Genomic DNA, 18,689 nt, shown 5'->3' with positions numbered 1-18,689 from the left:
GGTCAAACTGATCCTGTTAAAACACTTGTCATGTTACAATGTGAAAGTGACCAAGTTATACGCCATTGCGCCTTTTCTCATCACGTTGACATTTGACACATCCAACATGGCGGCAACGTTAACGTTGAACGAAGTGCTAAAAGTGGTTCTATGTTGATGGAACCACAGCTGGGAGCGAGAAGCGAATTCCGTTTGTTTCAAGTAAAGTGGAAAGCGTTTCTCTGACTATTTTCACGTTTCTCTGACTATTTTCACGTTTCTCTGACTATTTTCACGCTTGGGACGTTCGAAATGATGACGAATTGTGGTCAGTTGAAAGGCGGAAGTGGGCGCTGATTGGCCGACAGTCGCCGGAAAAAAACAAACCAAAGCAAGCAACTTTGAGGCGGAAGACGAAGAAAGTTGGACCAACTCGTCTGCTGACCTCGAGACCAAAGCGCCGGAAAGCGCGTGTGAGTGTCAAGCGGGGAGCCGCGACCGGCACCGGTACCGGCACCGGCGTCGGCATGAAGCCGCTCGGCGGCGACGCGTGGAAGGCTCACGTCGCGCTGCTTCTGCGCCGCCGGGACCGAGAGCAGCACCACCGCTTCCGACAGCTCGTCTGCGCCTGTAAGAGCACACAAAGAAGAAACGACGAAAAACATTCCGACTTCATGTTTTGGATTTGTCGTAACAAGTCGCTGGGCCTCAGTACACCCCCGCCATTCACGGCACATCGGGACCGGGCCCGACCGCGAATAATTCATTGACGCCCACTGGACAGTATTGAGCAATTCCTTGAGCAAACGCATAAAACAGACAAATGGCTATTTGTGGACGGAATAGGATTGTATCAAAATGCAAATAAGATAGGGTTTACTTAAAAAAAAGAAAAACGGGGCCAAGGTTAACAAAAAAATGTAGGAGGTTCCGCTTGACCACCATTCAGACTATTTCATCTCACGATGGGGAATCGAAAGGTTTCCTGACGGGCTTTTCTTTTGATTGTTGATGCTTCTGACGACATGACGTCGGCCGGCCGCTCTTTCAGGGACACTCGGACAGAAGAGCGCGTGAATAATCAGATTCTAATTAAGTTGGCGTTTAAAATGTCGCGTCATTAGCTTGTAGCTATCATAGCGAGTTGGGCTGAAGCTTGTTTCCCTGCATTTGGTCATGTGACATCCACAAGAAGCTGATCAGCGCCAATGAGTGATGTTCGTTTGTCAGTTTACTGTATCTGTGTTGCGCCACCATTTTGTGTTGCCTTCGATGGTTGGAAAAGTGCAACTGCCGATACTAAGCGCGAGCACATCAGTGGCATTTCTTCAAAGTGTGGAAATCGCTCCGCGCTTGCGCAACGGTGCGATTACAATCAAATATGCGCCGCCGACGGCGTCGCCATCGAGTGCAACAGGTTGTGCGAGCGACAAACGTTTGACTTTTCACTTCCTTTCAGATTCTCGCCTGCTGGACAAAAGCAGCGTGACCGACTGGATCCTCGCCAGCGGAAGACGCGCGAGCTGCGCCGCCGTCTCGCCGCCGTCGTCGTCGTCATCGTCATCGTCGTCGTCGTCGTCGTGGTCGTGTGTGCAGCTCAAGAAGACAACTGGAGAGGTCAAAGTTGAAAAAGTGCAAGACAAATGTCACCAAAGTCAACCCCATTTGCTTTTGGAACCTGCTCACCGTTTGTGCGTGCGTGCGTGCGTGCGTGCGTGCGTGCGTGCGTGCGTGCGTGTGTTTTTAAAGCTGATCTACGCAACTGCTTTTTGTTGTTTTTTAACCATATTCACCTTTTTTTCCCAAGTTGAATTTTTTTATTCTCTTGACAATTCGGTGTCAATTCTTCATAAATCTTTCGCTGCTCGTGGTCAATCTCCAATTTTCCGCTGAATCCCGTTTCCATTTTCATTAATTATTATTTTTAGCAGATCTCTTGCTAATTCGATTGTTTTTTTAGAATACAAAAATGTCCCGACAAACATGAAGAGCATTTTCATGTTTTTGTTCTTTGTCTTTGATTTCAGGCAACAAAAGAAGTCTTTGATTAAACCTGGCCTGAAAAAGTGTCATCAATTATTGACAGACTTTCCGTCTTTGCTCCCAGCAAGCCTCATTATTCCATAAAACCTCCACTTCGTCACGTTTGAATATTTATTCTTTATTCTCCGATTTTTGCTGTTCGCAGTCAACTTTGGTGTCAAACGGCTTTCATGTTCGTTTCTTCACGTTTGCCTGCTGGTTCCTTTCAAGCACCCACAAGCAAAAAATCAATTTCCGCCAAGTAGAGGTTGACTTGAAAAAAAAAAAAATATATATATATATATATATATTGTACTCCTCATCAACAAAGTGACCAGTTTGTGACTTTTGTTGCAGTTGGCGTATCAAGTGGTGGAGAGGCAGCAGCACGTGAAAATCCAAGACAACCTTTTGGATGAGCAGCGGGACAGGTCGCTCACACGCACGCACACACATTTAACTCATTTGCTCACGTGTCCCAAAGACGTATTTATACGTTTCATGTTTTTTTTTACTCGAGAGCATACAGAAGGCAGCCTCTGAACTCAAGAAAACGCTTAAAGCCATATTAGTTATTACAAAAACGGCCAGAAGGTGTCAGCAGAGTATAAGAGATCAACCAGGGCCATGTTGTGAATAATGATGAAACTTAGCTCTATCCTAATGTTTAATTGCTGCAAAACAGATAGAAATATAAATATTTTTTCCTGATGAAAGAAGAGACTCATCTTTTTTTTGGGCAGGTTCCATGTTTTTATAGAAATAGAAGACAAAATTCTGTGGGACTTGCTGGAGCGAAGGGTGTTGCTTCAGTCAAAATGGCTGCCAGCCATTGAATTAAAAGTCGTACTTCAGGGTTTAAAAACAAACACAACGTTAAATACAACTGACCTGTAAACAAAAATGTATTTCATCTGAAAATGTTGCAGACCTTTTATGATGTCTTTTTTTTTCCTGCCAGGCTGCTGCAGGACGAGCGCGGCGTGGCGGCCGCGCGTGACCTCCGGCAGCAGCTGCGCTTTGGGGCGGAGCGGCTTGAAGCGGAGAACGGGCTGCTGAAGAGCAAGTACGACGCGCTGATGGAGCGGCAGAGGCGGGCCGAGCGCCGTCTCCGGGACGAGAAGCTCCGAGGGAGCGGCCTGCTGGAGGACGTCATCGCGCTCAAACGGCGGGCGGCCGCGCGGCTCAATCAGCGCAACGACAGACGCTCCAGGTGAGGCGCCTCGTCCGTCACGCCTTTGGAAGACGCCGTTTGTGGCGGCGATGACGTTGCACACGTTCCTCACTTTTCATTCACGCGTAAAATTGCACAACTTGGCACATGCGCCAAACCCGGCACCAAAGGTTTAGTTTCAGAAAAGCTCCGCGCTTTCCCCCGCCACGTGGTCCGGGTGCAAGCTGCCAGCAGCTCTCGTTATTGCCCCGCCCATTTTGGGAGCCATGAAATGGGATGACCATCACGTGTGCTTTTGTCAATCAGAGTTCAAGACGTCAACCTGCAGAAAGACCTGCAGACGGCCGCCACCTCAAAGCTCAACATAGACAGGTGAGGCCCGCTTTGCCTTCCGTCCGCAACCGGGCCAGGCCCCGCCCACGGTCAGGCCACCTGCAAAATCGCATCCCACATACGCCCGAGTCGACGTTACGTTCCAGCAAAAACGTATCAACATGTTGGATTTCACGTTTTTGTTATGCTAAAAGCGTGCAGAAGTTTTTGATGCAGCCTCTGAACGGAAGAAAACGCTTGAAGCAATAGTAGGAGCCAGCAGGTGGCAGACGAGTATAAGAGATCAACCGTGTTGCAACAGTCTCGTTTTGCCAGTGTTTTCAACAGATTTGTGAAAAATGATCCCACTTAGCTATATGCTAATGCTAACTGCCGCAAAATGGAAACCAATGAAAGAAGAGACTCTAATCTTTCTTTTGGTGGCTTCTATGTTTTGATAGCAATGGAACGCAACATTCTGTGGCTTTTGCAAAATCCGTCCAAATCCAGCCAAACAGAGTGAGAGTTAAAAATGAGTTAAAGGCAGGACAGACGGACGAGCTCATTTCATCAAGATCAAATCAAAAGTGGAGGTAAAGATGCCAAATAGTTGATTAAAACAATACAATTATATTTTCTTATTTTATTAGTATTATTTATAATGAATGGATTGTTATGATTTAACCAACTATTGAATGAATTATTTTTAACAAAATTGTATGGAACACATGTAAAATAGTTTTCATAATTAAAATTATAATATTCATTGAATTCTAATGAAATGTCATTGCCTAATTTGCATAATTGACATCATTGTAATAGTAATGGACGCTGTGGGAGAGGAATAACGTTGTGGGAGGGGCAAAAACACACGGAAAAAAATCACTAAAAAAGTCGCCACATTTAGCGAGAAAAACTGCGGGTGCTGCATGGGGGCATCTGCGCCCCCCCCCCCCACCCATCAACATCAACCTTGTCGGTGTGCAAGTCCAATGAATTGCCAGCGTTCGTTTGCTTTCAGCTCATCGGCCGTTCCCGACTGGCGATGTTTCCCGCTGAAGAAAACGGACAAAAGTCAACTGCGCCTCTCCAGGTGAGGCCGATCACCTCAAATCACTCGGACGTCACAAAAGCTGCAAAGACGAGATGATGAGCGACAATCACACATGGCAACATCGAACATCCCTCTTCGACCTCGAGGCCTTTTCACACTGCACTTAGCAGCACACCGTCACCGAACCCTTTCGTCACGCCTCCAATTGCGAACATGAGAAAAAAGTCCCCGTGACGCCCGTCCAATAGGAGAAGGGCTGGCGGAGTGCTGTCACAATGCTAACAGCCAAAGGCTAACCATTGCATGCTACTTCCTGCCTGCGAGGCCGCCAAGCAAGCAACCACCTCCAAATATGGGCAAAGTTCCACCTCGAAAACCAAGTGCAGTGTGAAAAGCCCTTAAGCGGCGCTCTAAACCGGCAAGAGCACATTTCCACTTTTCACCAGTTTTTCTCTCAGATCTGTTCCAGCGTCGGAAAGCTCTCCGAGGATCCTGGCCTCCATCCGAGAACTCTTCCAGTGAGTCCAAACGAAAGTCTCCGGCACGTTACTAAACCAGGATCAGGTCTAAAGACCGGGTCTGTGGACTGGCATAGAGGGTTAGGTCTCGGGACCAAGTCTGAGCAGGACGTGGATCGTTCTAGACCAAGGGTGGGCAAACCTCCAAAACCTGCAGGCAGGACTCCGGCCCTCCGGGACCCAGTTGGCCTACCCCTGTTCTAGACTGATCTTTGGCGTGTACCAAGCGGTTTAGGGGGACGCGGATTACGAAAAGATTGTGGAAATTAGCTTGAGGCCAGTCGGGCGCGATGACCCGTCAGGTCTCGTTCCAAGTTTGGCTGCTGTCCACAGGAGGAGGCGGGGCCAATCCCTGTGCGGGTCAGACGAGGGGGAGGAGCTTGTGTGTCGCGTCAGAGTCCCCGCGATGGCCAGGGTTCCCAGCCGGGCCCTCCACGTCCTGGTGAGACCTTTTCAACGTCAACAAGGACGACAAAACGCCTTCCAAGATGGAAGACGTTTTTGTCTTCACCGCGGCGACGTTAAACGTGTCAAGTCTTTTGATTTGACAGGAAGCTCACGAGCAAGCCGTCAACACGGCGGCGTTCTGCTCCAGCTCCGCCCTGCTGGCCAGCGCCGGAACCGACAGAGTGGTCAAAGTGTGGGAGGTCCGAGCAGGTACGCACATTCGCCGATTTCTCTCCGTCACCTTCGTCATCTCATTGACGTCTTTCAATTGATCGCACGTCCGCCCGATCGGGTCCGGTTTTCCATGCGTCCCTCCACCGACACACCTGATTCATGATTAGGATCGTTATCAGGCTTGTGCAAAAGCATGCCGATGAGCCGGTCGTCGGATTCAGCTGTGTTGGAAGAGGGAGACATGGAAAACAGGCCGGGGTGCTCCTGGACCGGACTTGGACACCCCTGCTGAAAATGTTCACTTGATGGTGTTGCTGCACATCTTGCGACTCGCTTGAGCCTGAGCGCGATTGGGTCGGCCTCCGCTTGCAAAGTCCCAGTCCACCACTCGTCTGTATTTTGGACTGGATTGACTTTTGAAGCCGCGAGTCCGCCATCTTGCTCCTCCCAAATTGGAGAACATTTGACACAGAAACCGCATGATTTATCATGTTTTACATTTGTTCAACATAAACAAGAGGACTTCAGACATTTTACAACTTGCCTGAAATATATAAATGATATGCTTAATGGTGTTTACAGGAGGAAGCTTGTAAATATATTCTTTTTATCAAAGAATTATAACTGTCATTCAACAAAAGACGCCTGTACCAAATTTAATATAGGAAGCCCCGCCCCCACCCCCACCCATGGCCTTATACTAACTGCCTACGAGCTGTATATGTCTAATCTGTACATATACGGCACAGTTGATACAGTAGTCTGCTCGTGGGCTGGGAGGAGCAAGATGGCCGCCCTGTGACTTCAACGGCTCGCACGGGCGTGTGCGGGCTATCGGCTATCCAGTCATATATTCACGTCGGTGCGGTCCAGCCATTGTGTATCTGTCAACATTTTTGCAAATCTTAAGAGTTGTTTTTGTGATGAAGTATTTCCCCTTTTGCTGAAAATGAATATCAGCTCCAAATATGAACGATCGGCCTCCTTGACTCATCGCTATCAGTATTGGCCTGTAGAATACAATGAAAATATCTTTAATAATACTCACAAATATAATTTTATTTTCATTATATGGCGGCTAAGCTGTGAAGAGAAAACTTGGAAAAAATGCCAATTTGAGTTTGAATCGGCATAAAAATCCAACTCACCAGATTCAAATTGTTTGCCAGTGAAATGCTATCAAGCGCTAATGCTAATGTTTCTTTTGCTGGTGCGTTCAGGTGCCCTCAGACACCAGACCACCCTGGACGGGAGCACGGAGGGTCTGACCTGCGTCCAGTTTGACCCCACGGTGAGTAGCCCCCGTGACCTTTGACCTGGCTCCAGGTTGACCTCACGCTGAGATCGCCTGTGACCTTTGACCTGGGCTCATTGACAAACGCACTCGTGGTCGCGCAGGATCAAAAAATTCTGGCGGGCTCGTACGACAAATCGGCTTTGTTGTGGTGTTTGGACCAACCCGTCGCCAAGGTAACGCCCGCGCGCCTCTCGTACGTACCGGCAACCGACTGACCGTGCGTGCGTGCGTGCGCGTCAGCTGACCCTGACAGGCCACAGCAGGAAGGTGACGGCGGCTCGCTTCAGTCGTCATCAGGTGGTGACGGGAAGCGCCGACGGGACCGTCAGGATGTGGGACCTTCAACGAGCCGCCTGTACGTAGCTCGCTGATCTGAATGCGTGACCGGATAGCCGGCAGGCCGAGAGTGTCGAAGCCGCCAGGCCGCCATATTGCTCCTCCCAAGAAACCTTGCTCGGCATACGGTCCTACACATTTACAGTATCCAAATTGGAGAACATTAGTAGACGCGGCAGGATTTATGATGTTTTCAATTTGTTCAACGTAAACAAGAGGACATTTGACAAGTTTCCTCAAATACATCTTTAAATGATATGCTTGGATTGGCTGGCAAGCAGTTGCGGGAGCCAGCTGGGATAGGCTCCAGCAACCCTTGTGACGACGAAGCCGTTAAGAAAATGGATGGATTGAATTATATGCTTCATGACGTTTACAGGAGGAAACTTGTATATATATATTTTTTTTATTAAAGAACTAGACGAAGTGCAATTTCTGCAGAAATTGCGTGGGAATGCTGAAAGATGGATGCTTATGATGTGAAAATTACAAAGTATTCATCGTAGTTGAAAGATAAATGAATACAAAGAACACTTGAACTTGAAATTTTGAAGCAAATTTCAATGGAAAAATGTCATCTGAAAGTAGCCTTCATTCATTGAGATGGAAAATCGAATGACATCCGATGGAAAAATGCAAAAATACATAAAAATCATTCAAAAATGGGAAAAAGTTCAATGTCAGTCCTATTGAAAATGAATCGAGCAAAGTTGATATTTAACGTTAAATTGTGCAAATACTGTAAGTACCGTTAATGTGGAATCAGACGATAAATAGGCGTGAATTTTTGAAACAAGTTTGAACCGTGTAAATGGGAAATATTATGCGGGAATTGTTCCACGGGAAAAGAAAATGGTGGAGAATGAAATAATTATAACTGTAATTCAACAAAAGATACCTCTGGCAAATCTAATATTGGGGTCTGAGGAATTGAAGGTCAAAAGAAAAAGGGGGTCTTCAAAAAAAAAAAAAACGATCGCCACCCCGACCCTTGACCCTTGACCCCGGCCCTATACGAAGAGCCTACGAGCTGTATATGTCTACGCATACCATATGGTTTATACAGTAGTCTGCTGGCGAGATGGGAGGAGCAAGATGGCCGCCCTGTGGCTTCAGCGACTCGCACGGGCGCGTGCGGGCCATCGGCTAGCCGGTCCGATATTCAAATGAATGAACGTGGCCTGACGTGACAAAAGCTGTCCCGCTAACGCGTGTCGCGACGCAGGCGTCCACTTGGCCCAAGCGGCGTCCTTCTGCAGCGACGTGGTCTGCTCGGAAAACGTGGCCATCAGCGGACATTTTGACGGCAAGATCCGATGGTGGGACACCAGGTGACGACATTTCATCGCTTGCTTTCCTGGGAATTGACGGCAACGTTCCGCCAGCGTTTCCGTCGCCGGCGGAACGTTTGACGACCGCACGCCACGTCCCCGTTTGAGGGCGCGGCGTCTCATTTGCGAGGTGTTGTTTGTTTTCAGGCTGTCCAGCTGCGTCCACTGCCTGTCGGCGCAGGGCAAAGTCACGTCTTTGGACCTCAGCGCCGACGGCCGCCATCTGCTCAGCTGTTGCCGTGACGACGGCCTGCAGCTGCTCGACGTCCGCAGGTGGAGCGACCGCAGCGCCACCTTCAGGTGAATTCCGCTCCGTCTTCAATGATGGCTAGCCCCGCCCACGTTGAAGACCAGGCCAGTGCGTTTTGGAACAATACGTGCGCAAGGGCGTGAAACGTGCGGCCTGCGGGCCACAAGCGGTCTGTCGGCAACTCCATTCTGGGCCGCGGCGAGGATTTTTGCATAGCGGCAAATGCTAAAAGTCGAACGGCAAGATGTGCAAATATTTGAAATCTTCTTTATCGGCAGATGATGTTTGAAACTCGCTCAAGGGAGACTCAAAAGTCCAAATTTGTGAGAAGGTGCCGATGTTGGAAACAGCCAGCTGCCAGACGCCCCCCCCCCCCCCCCCTTAAAAAGTTGTGAGGATGTGGCTAACGTTTTGTTGTTTTGCTTCAGGGCGGAAGGCTTCAAATGCGCCAGCGACAGCACCAAAGTGGCCATCAGGTGAGCTTTTCCAAAGTTCAAAAGTACTCCAACTTGGAGCTGATTCCAACGTCTGCCGTCTTCTCAGTCCCGACGCTTGCTTGGTGGCGGCAGGATCGGCAGACGGCGCCGTCTACGTTTGGAACGTCTCCGCCGGAAACCTGGAGACGCGATTGGCTGACAAGCACAGGTAAAGCGTGGCTAACGCGAGTGGCTAACGCGAGTGGCTAACGCGAGTGGCTAACGCGCGTGGCTAACGCGCGTGGCTAACGCGCGTGGCTAACGCGCGTGGCTAACGCGCGTGGCTAACGCGCGTGGCTAACGCGCGTGGCTAACGCGCGTGGCTAACGCGCGTGGCTAACGCGCGTGGCTAACGCGCGTGGCTAACGCGCGTGGCTAACGCGCGTGGCTAACGCGCGTGGCTAACGCGCGTGGCTAACGCGAGTGGCTAACGCGAGTGGCTAACGCGAGTGGCTAACGCGAGTGGCTAACGCGAGTGGCTAACGCGAGTGGCTAACGCGGCTGTTACTAAGATGTTGCAAAAGTGTTAGCGTGGCACTGTAACGTCCCCGTTAACGTTGTGAACTCGGCCTCCTTTTAATTGTCTAGCGCGTCCGTCAGCGCCGTCTGCTGGTCGTCGTCCGGCGAGTACGTGGCCAGCGTGGACAAAAGGGGGCGGGCCGTCCTCTGGAGCGACCTCTGAGGGGACGAGGACGAGTTGGAGACTTTTTCTTCCCCTGCGCCTTGAAGACCAAGAGTTTTTTGTTTTTGATCCGCGATTATTGATACGACCAGCGCCACCGTTTGGCCGCAAAGTGAACTTCACCAGCGAGACGAACTGCCTCGGACCGACGTGATCCCGATCCGTAAGTTGTTCCATCCTTCGCTACGTCAGCCATCTTTTTAAGAAATGGAATGTGTGTGTTTTTAATGTAATGCTATTTGTGTTTGTTTGTTGTCCCCTTTTGGGACTTTTAAATGACTTTTAAAATGTGCTGTGTTATGTGAAGAATAATAAAAGGAAAAAAGGGAAAGTGTGTCACTTTTGTGTCGTTCAGTTTTTCTCCAAAGTTTGATTGAAAGCAAAGATGGAAAATGAAATGCAGCCACTTGGGAGTTTTTCCACTCCCGAAATGACCCCCCCCCCCCCCCCCCGAAAATGATTTTGCACTCCAGTGATGTGAAAAAGGAAACTTCCTGTTTATGCCCGCGAGATTGTTGCAACATTCTCGCCATTCCTTCTTCATACATTTGCTCACAATTCCCGAATGATTTTCCCACACGACCGCTTGCAGTTGCTCCGCTTCTTTTCCTTTTCCATCCTCGTCCATGTTGGACGCAAGCGGGACGGATTCTGCTATCAACAACACCGTGTCAAAATCTTCACTCGTCCAGCAGGTGGCGACATTGCTGACTGTCAGGAAGCCTTCAAAATGTGAAGGAAGGAAAATTCCTTCCTTTCCTTCCTCATTTTGATGCTCTTCGTTTAGGGAACATTTTTGCTGACTTGAACCACCTTTAAATTCTCCCTGTGATGTGCGAGGGGGGGGGGGGGGGGGCTTTAATGGGCTCTCCTCTGATCATGTGACCACAGACTTCCTCCCTTCAGTTTCCACGGTGACGGGATCCCTCCTCTTCCTCCTCCTCCTCCTCCTCCTCCTCATCTTCATCTTCATCTTCATCGGTGTGTCCACTCGCTCATCATTGCTGGCGTCAGGATGGCAGATAAAGGAACCAGGTAGCTTTTTTGCGTGTGCGTGCGTCGTCATGTGGCATCTGATTGGTTGCAAATCTTCCAAGTGTGCGTTTTTCTGTGTTTTTTTTTTTTTTTGCGTGTGTGTGTGTGTAATGACAAGAAGCAACACATTTCAGACTGTTATGTTAAATAGCGTATGTGTGATGTCAAACTGTGTGTGCGTGTGACAGACGTGACAGTGTGGTTACCATGACAACACAGCCGGAAGCACACACGCACTTGTGATAGGAAAACAAAGCGGTACGTGAGGTGAGAAGAGGATCCCAAGTTGAAGGCAGAAACAGGAAGTGGCCGGTAATTGAAGCGGCCCGCCGGCGCCGGCGCCGCCCACCTCTGACCGCATTCCTTTCCTCAACGCCGTTGCGGTTGCGATCTTCACACAAGCGAGATCAGCCATGACGACGTTTGATTGGTCGCTGTGTGTCGTCGTGACGTGCGTCCGCTCGGGGCAGCAAAAACTCTCGTTAGCACTCGACAAGCGCAGACGCCAAGAAACGAGGAGTCTCTCATGTGTATTGCGCTGCCCCCAGGTGGCCAACCACGGCATGCACGGCAGCAGCAGGAGCAGCACGATGGCCGCTGCATTGTGACAAAAAGCATTTCGGTCTTTTTACGTGTCGTTGACGTCACGTGCAAAATCGTACCGCGCTTTTTCTTTCTTCATTCAATTGTGCATCGCAGAAATGCCATTTTGTTTTTTTCCGTCCGTTGCAGTGAAGACGGCGGACATTTTGACAAACGACAACAAAATGTGAACTGCTAACATTTGCTAATCACAAATGTATCATTTGATTTTCAGAGTTTTTAAAAAAGCAAGTCCCAATGGGAAGGTGAGTCTTCTTTTTCTTTCCTTCGATTGGCCGAAAGGCAAAAGGGCCTCATTTTAGTCTGGGTTGCCCTCGGAGATGGTTATGAGCGTGACCGCAAATTGGAGGCTCACTGCTCACTCCAAGGGATTTGCTGGCAATATGGCCCTGTTCCTATGTTGACCTTTGACACCTGCGCCGTCGTCCCTCAGCTGACCGTCTACTTGGGCAAGAGGGACTTTGTGGACCACGTGGAGCGCGTGGAACCCGTCGGTAAGCAAAAGTGGCGAGCAAATCCCGTTTGCGGCTCGGCTGACGCTTTGCTTGTCAGATGGCGTCATCCTGCTCGAACCCGACTACCTGAAGGAGAGAAAAGGTCTGCGGGGCAACCCGGCGCTCCGCCGCGCGTTTGCAAAGCGCTGGCGAGGATGACGATGACGTGTTCGTCTTCTTCAGTCTTCGTGACGCTGACCTGCGCCTTCCGTTACGGCCGCGAAGATTTGGACGTGCTGGGCTTGACCTTCCGCAAAGATCTGTTTGTGGCCAACGCGCAGGTGTTCCCGCCTCTCGCCGACGACAAGAACGGCTTGACTCGTTTGCAGGAACGTCTGATGAAGAAACTGGGAGGACACGCCTTCCCCTTCACGTTCCAGGTGCGCCGACACAAATGATACTTTTTTACTTTCATTTGACTTTGTTTGGATTTTGGTTTGAAGTTGGATTTTTCCATTTTGTTTCTTCTCTTACGTTCTTCGAAATGCTTCTCATTTTAGTTTCGTGAGAATATGTATTATTTATCTTCATCAACAGCAGGATGGAATGAAAAAAAGTGTTGCATTTTGTGAGTTAAGTTGAATGAAAAAGCAGGCGAGCGTCAAGCAGGCCAAATGGAGTGACGTCATCGGAAGGTGCTTTTCTATTGGCTGCCGCTCGATGACATCACTTCTGTGTGACGCGCTTTCAAACGTCTTTATTGCGGTTCATATCGAAATCAATCGACTTCAAATCAACCCCAAAGGACATTTTCGCTCTAATTGGAGTTTGTTTTGTCAACGTAAAATGTACTTCCTGTTGGTTTTCCCGCCTTTGCAGATCCCGCTTAACCTGCCGTGTTCGGTCACGCTGCAACCGGGCCCCGAAGACACCGGAAAGGTAAGCATCGGATATGGTTTGACGTCTGGGTTGCCGTTTTTGTGCAGTCAAACCCCGGCAGGGCTCGCTGGTGCCAATAAATGTTCCCCCCCCCAAAAATGCCAGCACCTGATACAAGGCCCACCCCCTTGTTTAGTGCCATCTAGTGGTCAACTAATAGAATGCGACCACCTGTGCAGGTAAAGAGAAGAGGTTCTTCTTTGGCTAACCTGACCTCTCTTCATCCCCCAAAAATGTCCAAGTTTGACGCCGCTTGATTCCTGCCCACGAGCAAAACATTTCGTTGGATTCTTTCATTTGCTTGCCGTCGCCGAGACTTGCGTCATGTGACGCCAGTAAGGAATTGTTTGTCAGTTTGCATGATTCGTCCCGCAAAACGATGTCGCGGGCCGCATCTGGCCCCCGGGCCTCACCTTTGACACCCGGGTCCAGTTTTCATGCCAGAAATCTGACCGGCGGCGTGTGCGCTCTTCAGGCCTGCGGCGTGGACTTTGAAGTCAAAGTGTTTTGCGCGGACACCGCGGAAGAAAAAATCCACAAAAGGTAAACGTCCTCCTTGCGCAACATGCATAATGAATGCAAGTGCATTAGCGAGCCAAACATCGGCTGATGGCGATCGATAAGCTAATTGAACGCGTTGGCCGCGCAGGAACTCGGTTCGTCTGGTGATCCGGAAGGTTCAGTTTGCCCCCGAGAAGCCCGGACCGCAGCCCACCGCCGAGACCACCCGACACTTCCTCATGTCGGACAAACCGCTCCACCTGGAGGCGTCTCTGGACAAGCAGGTGAGCCCCGCCCACCCTTTTGAAACCCCGCCCACCCTTCCGAAACCCCGCCCACCCGCCGAGCCGCAACCCGCCGTCCGGCCTCTTTCAGATTTACTACCACGGCGAGCCCATCAGCGTCAACGTCCACGTCACCAACAACACCAACAAGACGGTCAAGAAGATGAAGGTGTCAGGTGCGAACGAAGCCGTTTGCGTCGCTCCGTCCGGCGTCTCGACTCACACGCCGTCTGTCGTCCTCCGCAGTGCGACAGTACGCCGACATCTGCCTCTTCAACACGGCGCAATACAAATGTCCGGTGGCCTGCCAAGAGTCCGAGTGAGTTCCGACTTCAGGCGGCGACTCGCACTTCAACACACGAGCAACAATTCATACTTCCGTGATTTGTACACAAAAAAAAGGGGGCGGGGTATGTTTTGTTTTTTTTCCTGAAAGGGAGAAGAAAACTTCTTTCATCCCATTTCTAATCTATAAAACACAAATATACAATTTAAGCAATTTTATCATTCATTCAGTTCATGATATGTTCGTGCATATCAATTAGGCCGCCATTTTTCATCTTTCGTAAAGAGCGTCGTCTTCAACGTTATCGTTAAAAATGCACGTTCAAGAAAGTCTTGACAAATCCGAGTTCATGTTGTCGGCCTTTTGGAAAAGTCACTTGGAGTCGAACTTGTTACTTTTAAAATCAAGCATTCGAGTGACGTGACATCGCGCCTCGAATGCAGTCGTGCGGCTTTGGCGGCCATTTTCTTGGAGTCTTTTCAGCCCACGTGCTTTTTTTGTCACATTTGAGCCGAGGCAGCGTTGCCGCATTTTGCTCGAAAAAGTAACTTTGTGATTTGACCGATGACTCGGCGAGTTTTAAAGCAAGCGCGTCCTGCGCTCGCTTAACGCAAACGTACGAAGTCCGTCGCCGTCGGCCTTTTCGCCGCGGCGACGCGGTTGTCAACATTGCGGCAACAAATGCAGGCAGCCCACGCAACAATGCTGACAGGATGGCGTCTCTTCTTTATCCTCTGCACAAAACAACTGGCGTTTGTCTTGTCAGCGACGTCGTGGCTTCCAGTTCCACCTTCTGCAAAGTGTTCACGCTGACGCCGTTCCTGTCCAACAATCGCGAGAAACGAGGTTTGGCGCTGGACGGGAAGTTGAAGCACGAGGACACCAACTTGGCCTCCAGCACGCAGTGAGTCGCGAACGCGCCTTCGGGACGACAACGTTCGGGCAACATTTACATTCATGAATGTCTATTTGAACGGCAAGTATGTCTGACGATGATGATGATGATGATGATGATGATGATGAAGATCATGAGGAGGAGGATAACAAATGTTGATGTGTTGAGGTTGCGCGAGGGCGCCGACAAGGAGATGTTGGGCATCGTCGTGTCCTACAAAGTCAAAGTGAAGCTGCTGGTTTCTCGAGGCGGGTCAGTCCCATTGCAGTCTTGTTGTTTTGTGATGCCACGCCCCCTAGTGGCGACTCCTCCTCAATGTTTCCTGACGTGCGGCTTTCATGTTTTTTGTGCTGCGCTCTTCAGGCTGCTGGGAGATTTGGCCCCCAGGTAAAGGTGCGAAAGGTTGCACTTGGGTCGCGCCCGTCAAACATTCACTGTCGCGTTTGCTTTGCCAGCGACGTGTCCCTCGAACTTCCCTTCACGCTGATGCACCCCAAACCTCGCCAAGAGTCGCTTCATGGCCAAGAACGTAAGACGGCGCTTCGCCACACGAGGGCGTCCTTGGACTCAACTCGATGCTTTTGTCTTGCAGCTGCTGACGAAGCGCAGAGCGACACCAACCTCATCCAGTTTGACGCCAAGTAAGCGCCGCGCGCGAGCGCGTGCGCGTGCGCGTGCAGAGCGGATGCTTTGCCGTCCATTAAGCGGCGGGCGGACGTGCGCTTAATGCGTCTGCTGCTGCTGTGACGTCACCATTCCCGTTCGTTCTTGAAAGGTCCCGTTTTGGGACTTGGATTGGGTTGCGGGGATGATCCAGGATGACGTTCGGACGCTATGACAGCAAACAAAATCAAATAACAGCTGGAAAATGTCCTTCTTTTGAAAAAATTGGAACAAGACAATCTCTTTTATTTTGAAACAAAGTCTGGTCACATCCGCATTTGAGCCGAGGGAACGGTGAGCAGCAGCACTTGAGAATCATATGGTGATCGAAGCCCCGAGGTCAGCAATGGGTCCCATTTTTATGGTCTTTGGTATGAACCGGCCGGGGATTGAACCCGCGACCTCCCAGTCTCAGGGCAGACCCTCTACCACAAGGCCACTGAGCTGGTATATTAATCGGAGCTCATGAACTCATTTGCTCCCAAAAATCTATTCTAAGTGTTTTAAGTATCCCAAAGACTTATTTATACTTTTTTTTTAATTTATGCGAGAGCATACAAAAGTCTTAGATGCAGCCTCTGAACTGAAGAGAATGGTTGAAGCAATGATAGGTATTACACAAACGGCCAGCAGGTGGCAGCAGAGTATAAGAGATCAACCAGGGCCGTGTTGAAAATAAGCTCTTTTCCCCACAAATCGAAGCAGATTTGTGAATAATGATGAAACTGAGCTTTATTCGAATGCGAATTGCTGCAAAACGGAAATATGCTTTTTTTTCCTGATGAAATTAGAGACTCTCATCTTTCTTTTGGTGGGTTCCGTGTTTTGATAGCAACAGAGCAGAAGATTCTGCGGGCCTTGCAATGTCAGTCCACTGGCCGGGAGCGAAGGGGGTTGCTTCAGTCAAAATGGCTGCCAGTGAATGTGTTCATTTTGACGAGGCGGCTGCTTTGCTCAGCTGTGCAAGCGGCCAATCATCATAATAATCATCATCATAATAATAAGCAGTGGCCTGCGTCGACTCCCAAAAGAAAAGAAGAGCTCATGAGCGCAACTTTTTCAAAGCATGCTAAGCTAAAGCATGAGAGCGCAAATCGCCGTGTCACGTTTTCCGGCGTGGCTTTCCATGCCCCGCCCACCCTAGCTGGCGTCTCCCAATCGTCTCGCACGCACGTCCCGCCAGTTGCTTTGGATTTGGTGCCAAATCCTCCAAATTGTTGTGACACGAGCGCCCGAGCTCGTCGTCGTTGTTGTTTGTTTGTTTGCCGGGAATTTGTTGGAAGGCCTCAGCAGGCCACAATCACTCACACGAGACTTTTTCTTTTGTTTGTGCTCCGTAGCGACGACGACATCATCTTCGAGGACTTTGCCCGTCAGCGGCTTATCGGCGCAAAAGACGAGGAGGAGGACGAGGGGGCGGAGCTCCACGACAGATAGGCCGGCCGCGGGTGAGCGGGGGCGCCGCCCGCGCGTCCCGCAAACGCTCTGCGCCGCTTGTGCCGGTTCGTCTCGTACCGCGCGTCTCGGCTCACCCGCCTCGTTAGAATCATCGGCCGACGGGCGGAGCGGCCCGAGGTTGAGGATCGGCGTCCGTCGCCGGCGTCCGCTCGGATTTGCCTTTGAACATGTGCATGCTTTCACACGTGAGATGTGCCGATTGTCAGACGTCATGCGGTCGCTTTCCGTGCGGCGTCTTCCAAAAGCTCCAAATTGTTTCACGAGTGCGACGAGCTCTTCAAAGTTGGAAGAAATCCAGTCGGCCATTTTGCAATCCTTCCTAACTGAATATGAAGACAAGTGCGCTCGTTGGCTGCGAGCGACGCCGTCACCGCGCGTCGACTGTGTACACGTCGGTCCAAATAAAACACGTCAACTCTCCTCCGTCGTCCTTCACTTCACGAAAGTCCAAAGAAAAGTCTTTCGAATTTGAGCCGCTGCAAATATGGAGCGTTGGCGACAACATCGCGAATTTCAAAAGGATCGCGGCTAAGCACGAAGGCCAAGTAGCTGCCATTCAATCCGTATCGCGGTTCATAGGTCACGATTCGATTTGATTCGATACCGATACGAATCTATAAGTTGATTATTGCCTTTTTTTTTTTACTTAAATTGAGAAACTACTCATCAGTAAACTTGTACATGTACACTGTAAGATTTGTATGAAAATGTATTTATCAGAAACTTCAGGCTAATAACTGTGAACTACTGTATTTGTTGCAATCTGTATTTGTTGCAATCTGTTTCATGTTGAACAGCATTGAAATAAAAATATTAAGGCTTAACCTTCCATGAATACAACTTTCTTCCATGCTGCAAGTTTGAACCCGAACCCTAAGTAAGACATTTTGTTGAATATTTCTATTAACAATTGATCTTTAAAAACGATTCAGCTTCATATTGAATCAATACGAGAATTGTGCGCTGTAAAATTGCAATATATTTCCAAATTGATTTTTTTTTTTTATCACCTCTAGTAAGCATATCAAATAAAATGGGGCTTCAAAATTGTGAACTGTCAATCTAATTATTTCCTAATCTGCTACCACACAGGAGTTATAAATAAAAAACGCACACTGATTTTATTTGTCTAATCTGAGAGCAATTACAGGCTTGGCCACACTTGACACAAAATGGGTTCCCTTCACCTTTTTTTTCTCGAATGTTCAAGAAATACGAAAAATAAACTGAATGGAAACGCCAGAAATTCGGGAAAAAAAGGCCAAAAATTTGAAAAATAATAATTTACGCTCTGAGGGGGTGAATTTTGATGCGTATCGAAAAAAGGAAAATGCGAATTTTGGCAATGGAAACAGGTTTGGCGAATAACTATTACGTCACACGTACGTTTTGTAGTCCCAAAGCAATGTCGGACGATAAAGTAAGGTATGTTTGGGAGGGGGGGACAAAACAGAAATCTTTTTGGAATTAATTAAAGAAGCGAATATGAATGCAATTTTAGATGGAAAACGGCAAAGAAACGCTGCGGTTCATCAAGAA

At 49.3% G+C, this 18,689-nt stretch overlaps 2 protein-coding genes across 3 annotated transcripts; both read left to right on the top strand.

Moving 5' to 3' along the window:
* The first annotated feature begins 188 nt into the window (after positions 1–188).
* On the top strand, positions 189–10,191 carry atg16l2 (ATG16 autophagy related 16-like 2 (S. cerevisiae)). Of its 2 annotated transcripts, XM_086080005.1 has the most exons (17): positions 191–609; positions 1,439–1,596; positions 2,359–2,432; positions 2,963–3,214; positions 3,482–3,547; positions 4,509–4,580; positions 5,000–5,059; positions 5,393–5,501; positions 5,611–5,716; positions 6,901–6,971; positions 7,079–7,150; positions 7,218–7,332; positions 8,539–8,644; positions 8,792–8,944; positions 9,323–9,370; positions 9,438–9,539; positions 9,959–10,191. In XM_086080005.1, exons 1-17 carry the CDS (start codon positions 507–509, stop codon positions 10,050–10,052), a joined length of 1,761 nt encoding a protein of 586 aa, XP_085936131.1. In that variant the 5' UTR covers positions 191–506; the 3' UTR covers positions 10,053–10,191. The 2 variants fall into 2 exon arrangements, with proteins under 2 accessions (XP_085936132.1, XP_085936131.1); XM_086080006.1 differs by lacking the exon at positions 3,482–3,547 and having other exon boundaries at positions 189–609.
* A 538-nt stretch (positions 10,192–10,729) lies between these two features.
* On the top strand, positions 10,730–17,974 carry arrb1 (arrestin, beta 1). The gene is made up of 17 exons (XM_086080013.1): positions 10,730–10,747; positions 10,959–11,087; positions 11,905–11,935; positions 12,124–12,184; positions 12,243–12,287; positions 12,368–12,564; positions 13,004–13,063; positions 13,539–13,606; positions 13,713–13,848; positions 13,940–14,024; positions 14,095–14,167; positions 14,901–15,038; positions 15,198–15,281; positions 15,393–15,416; positions 15,485–15,558; positions 15,622–15,670; positions 17,033–17,974. Exons 2-17 carry the CDS (start codon positions 11,068–11,070, stop codon positions 17,127–17,129), a joined length of 1,242 nt encoding a protein of 413 aa, XP_085936139.1. The 5' UTR covers positions 10,730–10,747; positions 10,959–11,067; the 3' UTR covers positions 17,130–17,974.
* The last annotated feature ends 715 nt before the right edge of the window (positions 17,975–18,689 follow it).

The sequence above is a fragment of the Leptonotus elevatus genome, chromosome 7 (assembly GCF_054856555.1).
Source record: "Leptonotus elevatus isolate MCC_2025b chromosome 7, RoL_Lele_1.0, whole genome shotgun sequence".
Lineage (NCBI taxonomy): Eukaryota > Metazoa > Chordata > Actinopteri > Syngnathiformes > Syngnathidae > Leptonotus > Leptonotus elevatus.
The sequence above is the reverse complement of the archived record's forward strand: the minus strand, read 5'-3'. Positions and strand labels throughout refer to the sequence as shown.

Excerpts from the sequence above, each read along its gene's own strand:
- atg16l2 (XM_086080005.1), top strand. The coding sequence starts at position 507 with ATGAAGCCGCTCGGCGGCGACGCGTGGAAGGCTCACGTCGCGCTGCTT. Across the intron at positions 610-1,438 it reads CCGACAGCTCGTCTGCGCCT|ATTCTCGCCTGCTGGACAAA; the intron begins GTAAGAGCACAC and ends ACTTCCTTTCAG. Across the intron at positions 4,581-4,999 it reads AGTCAACTGCGCCTCTCCAG|ATCTGTTCCAGCGTCGGAAA; the intron begins GTGAGGCCGATC and ends TTTTTCTCTCAG.
- arrb1 (XM_086080013.1), top strand. The coding sequence starts at position 11,068 with ATGGCAGATAAAGGAACCAG. Across the intron at positions 15,282-15,392 it reads CTGCTGGTTTCTCGAGGCGG|GCTGCTGGGAGATTTGGCCC; the intron begins GTCAGTCCCATT and ends TGCGCTCTTCAG. Across the intron at positions 15,559-15,621 it reads GTCGCTTCATGGCCAAGAAC|CTGCTGACGAAGCGCAGAGC; the intron begins GTAAGACGGCGC and ends TTTGTCTTGCAG.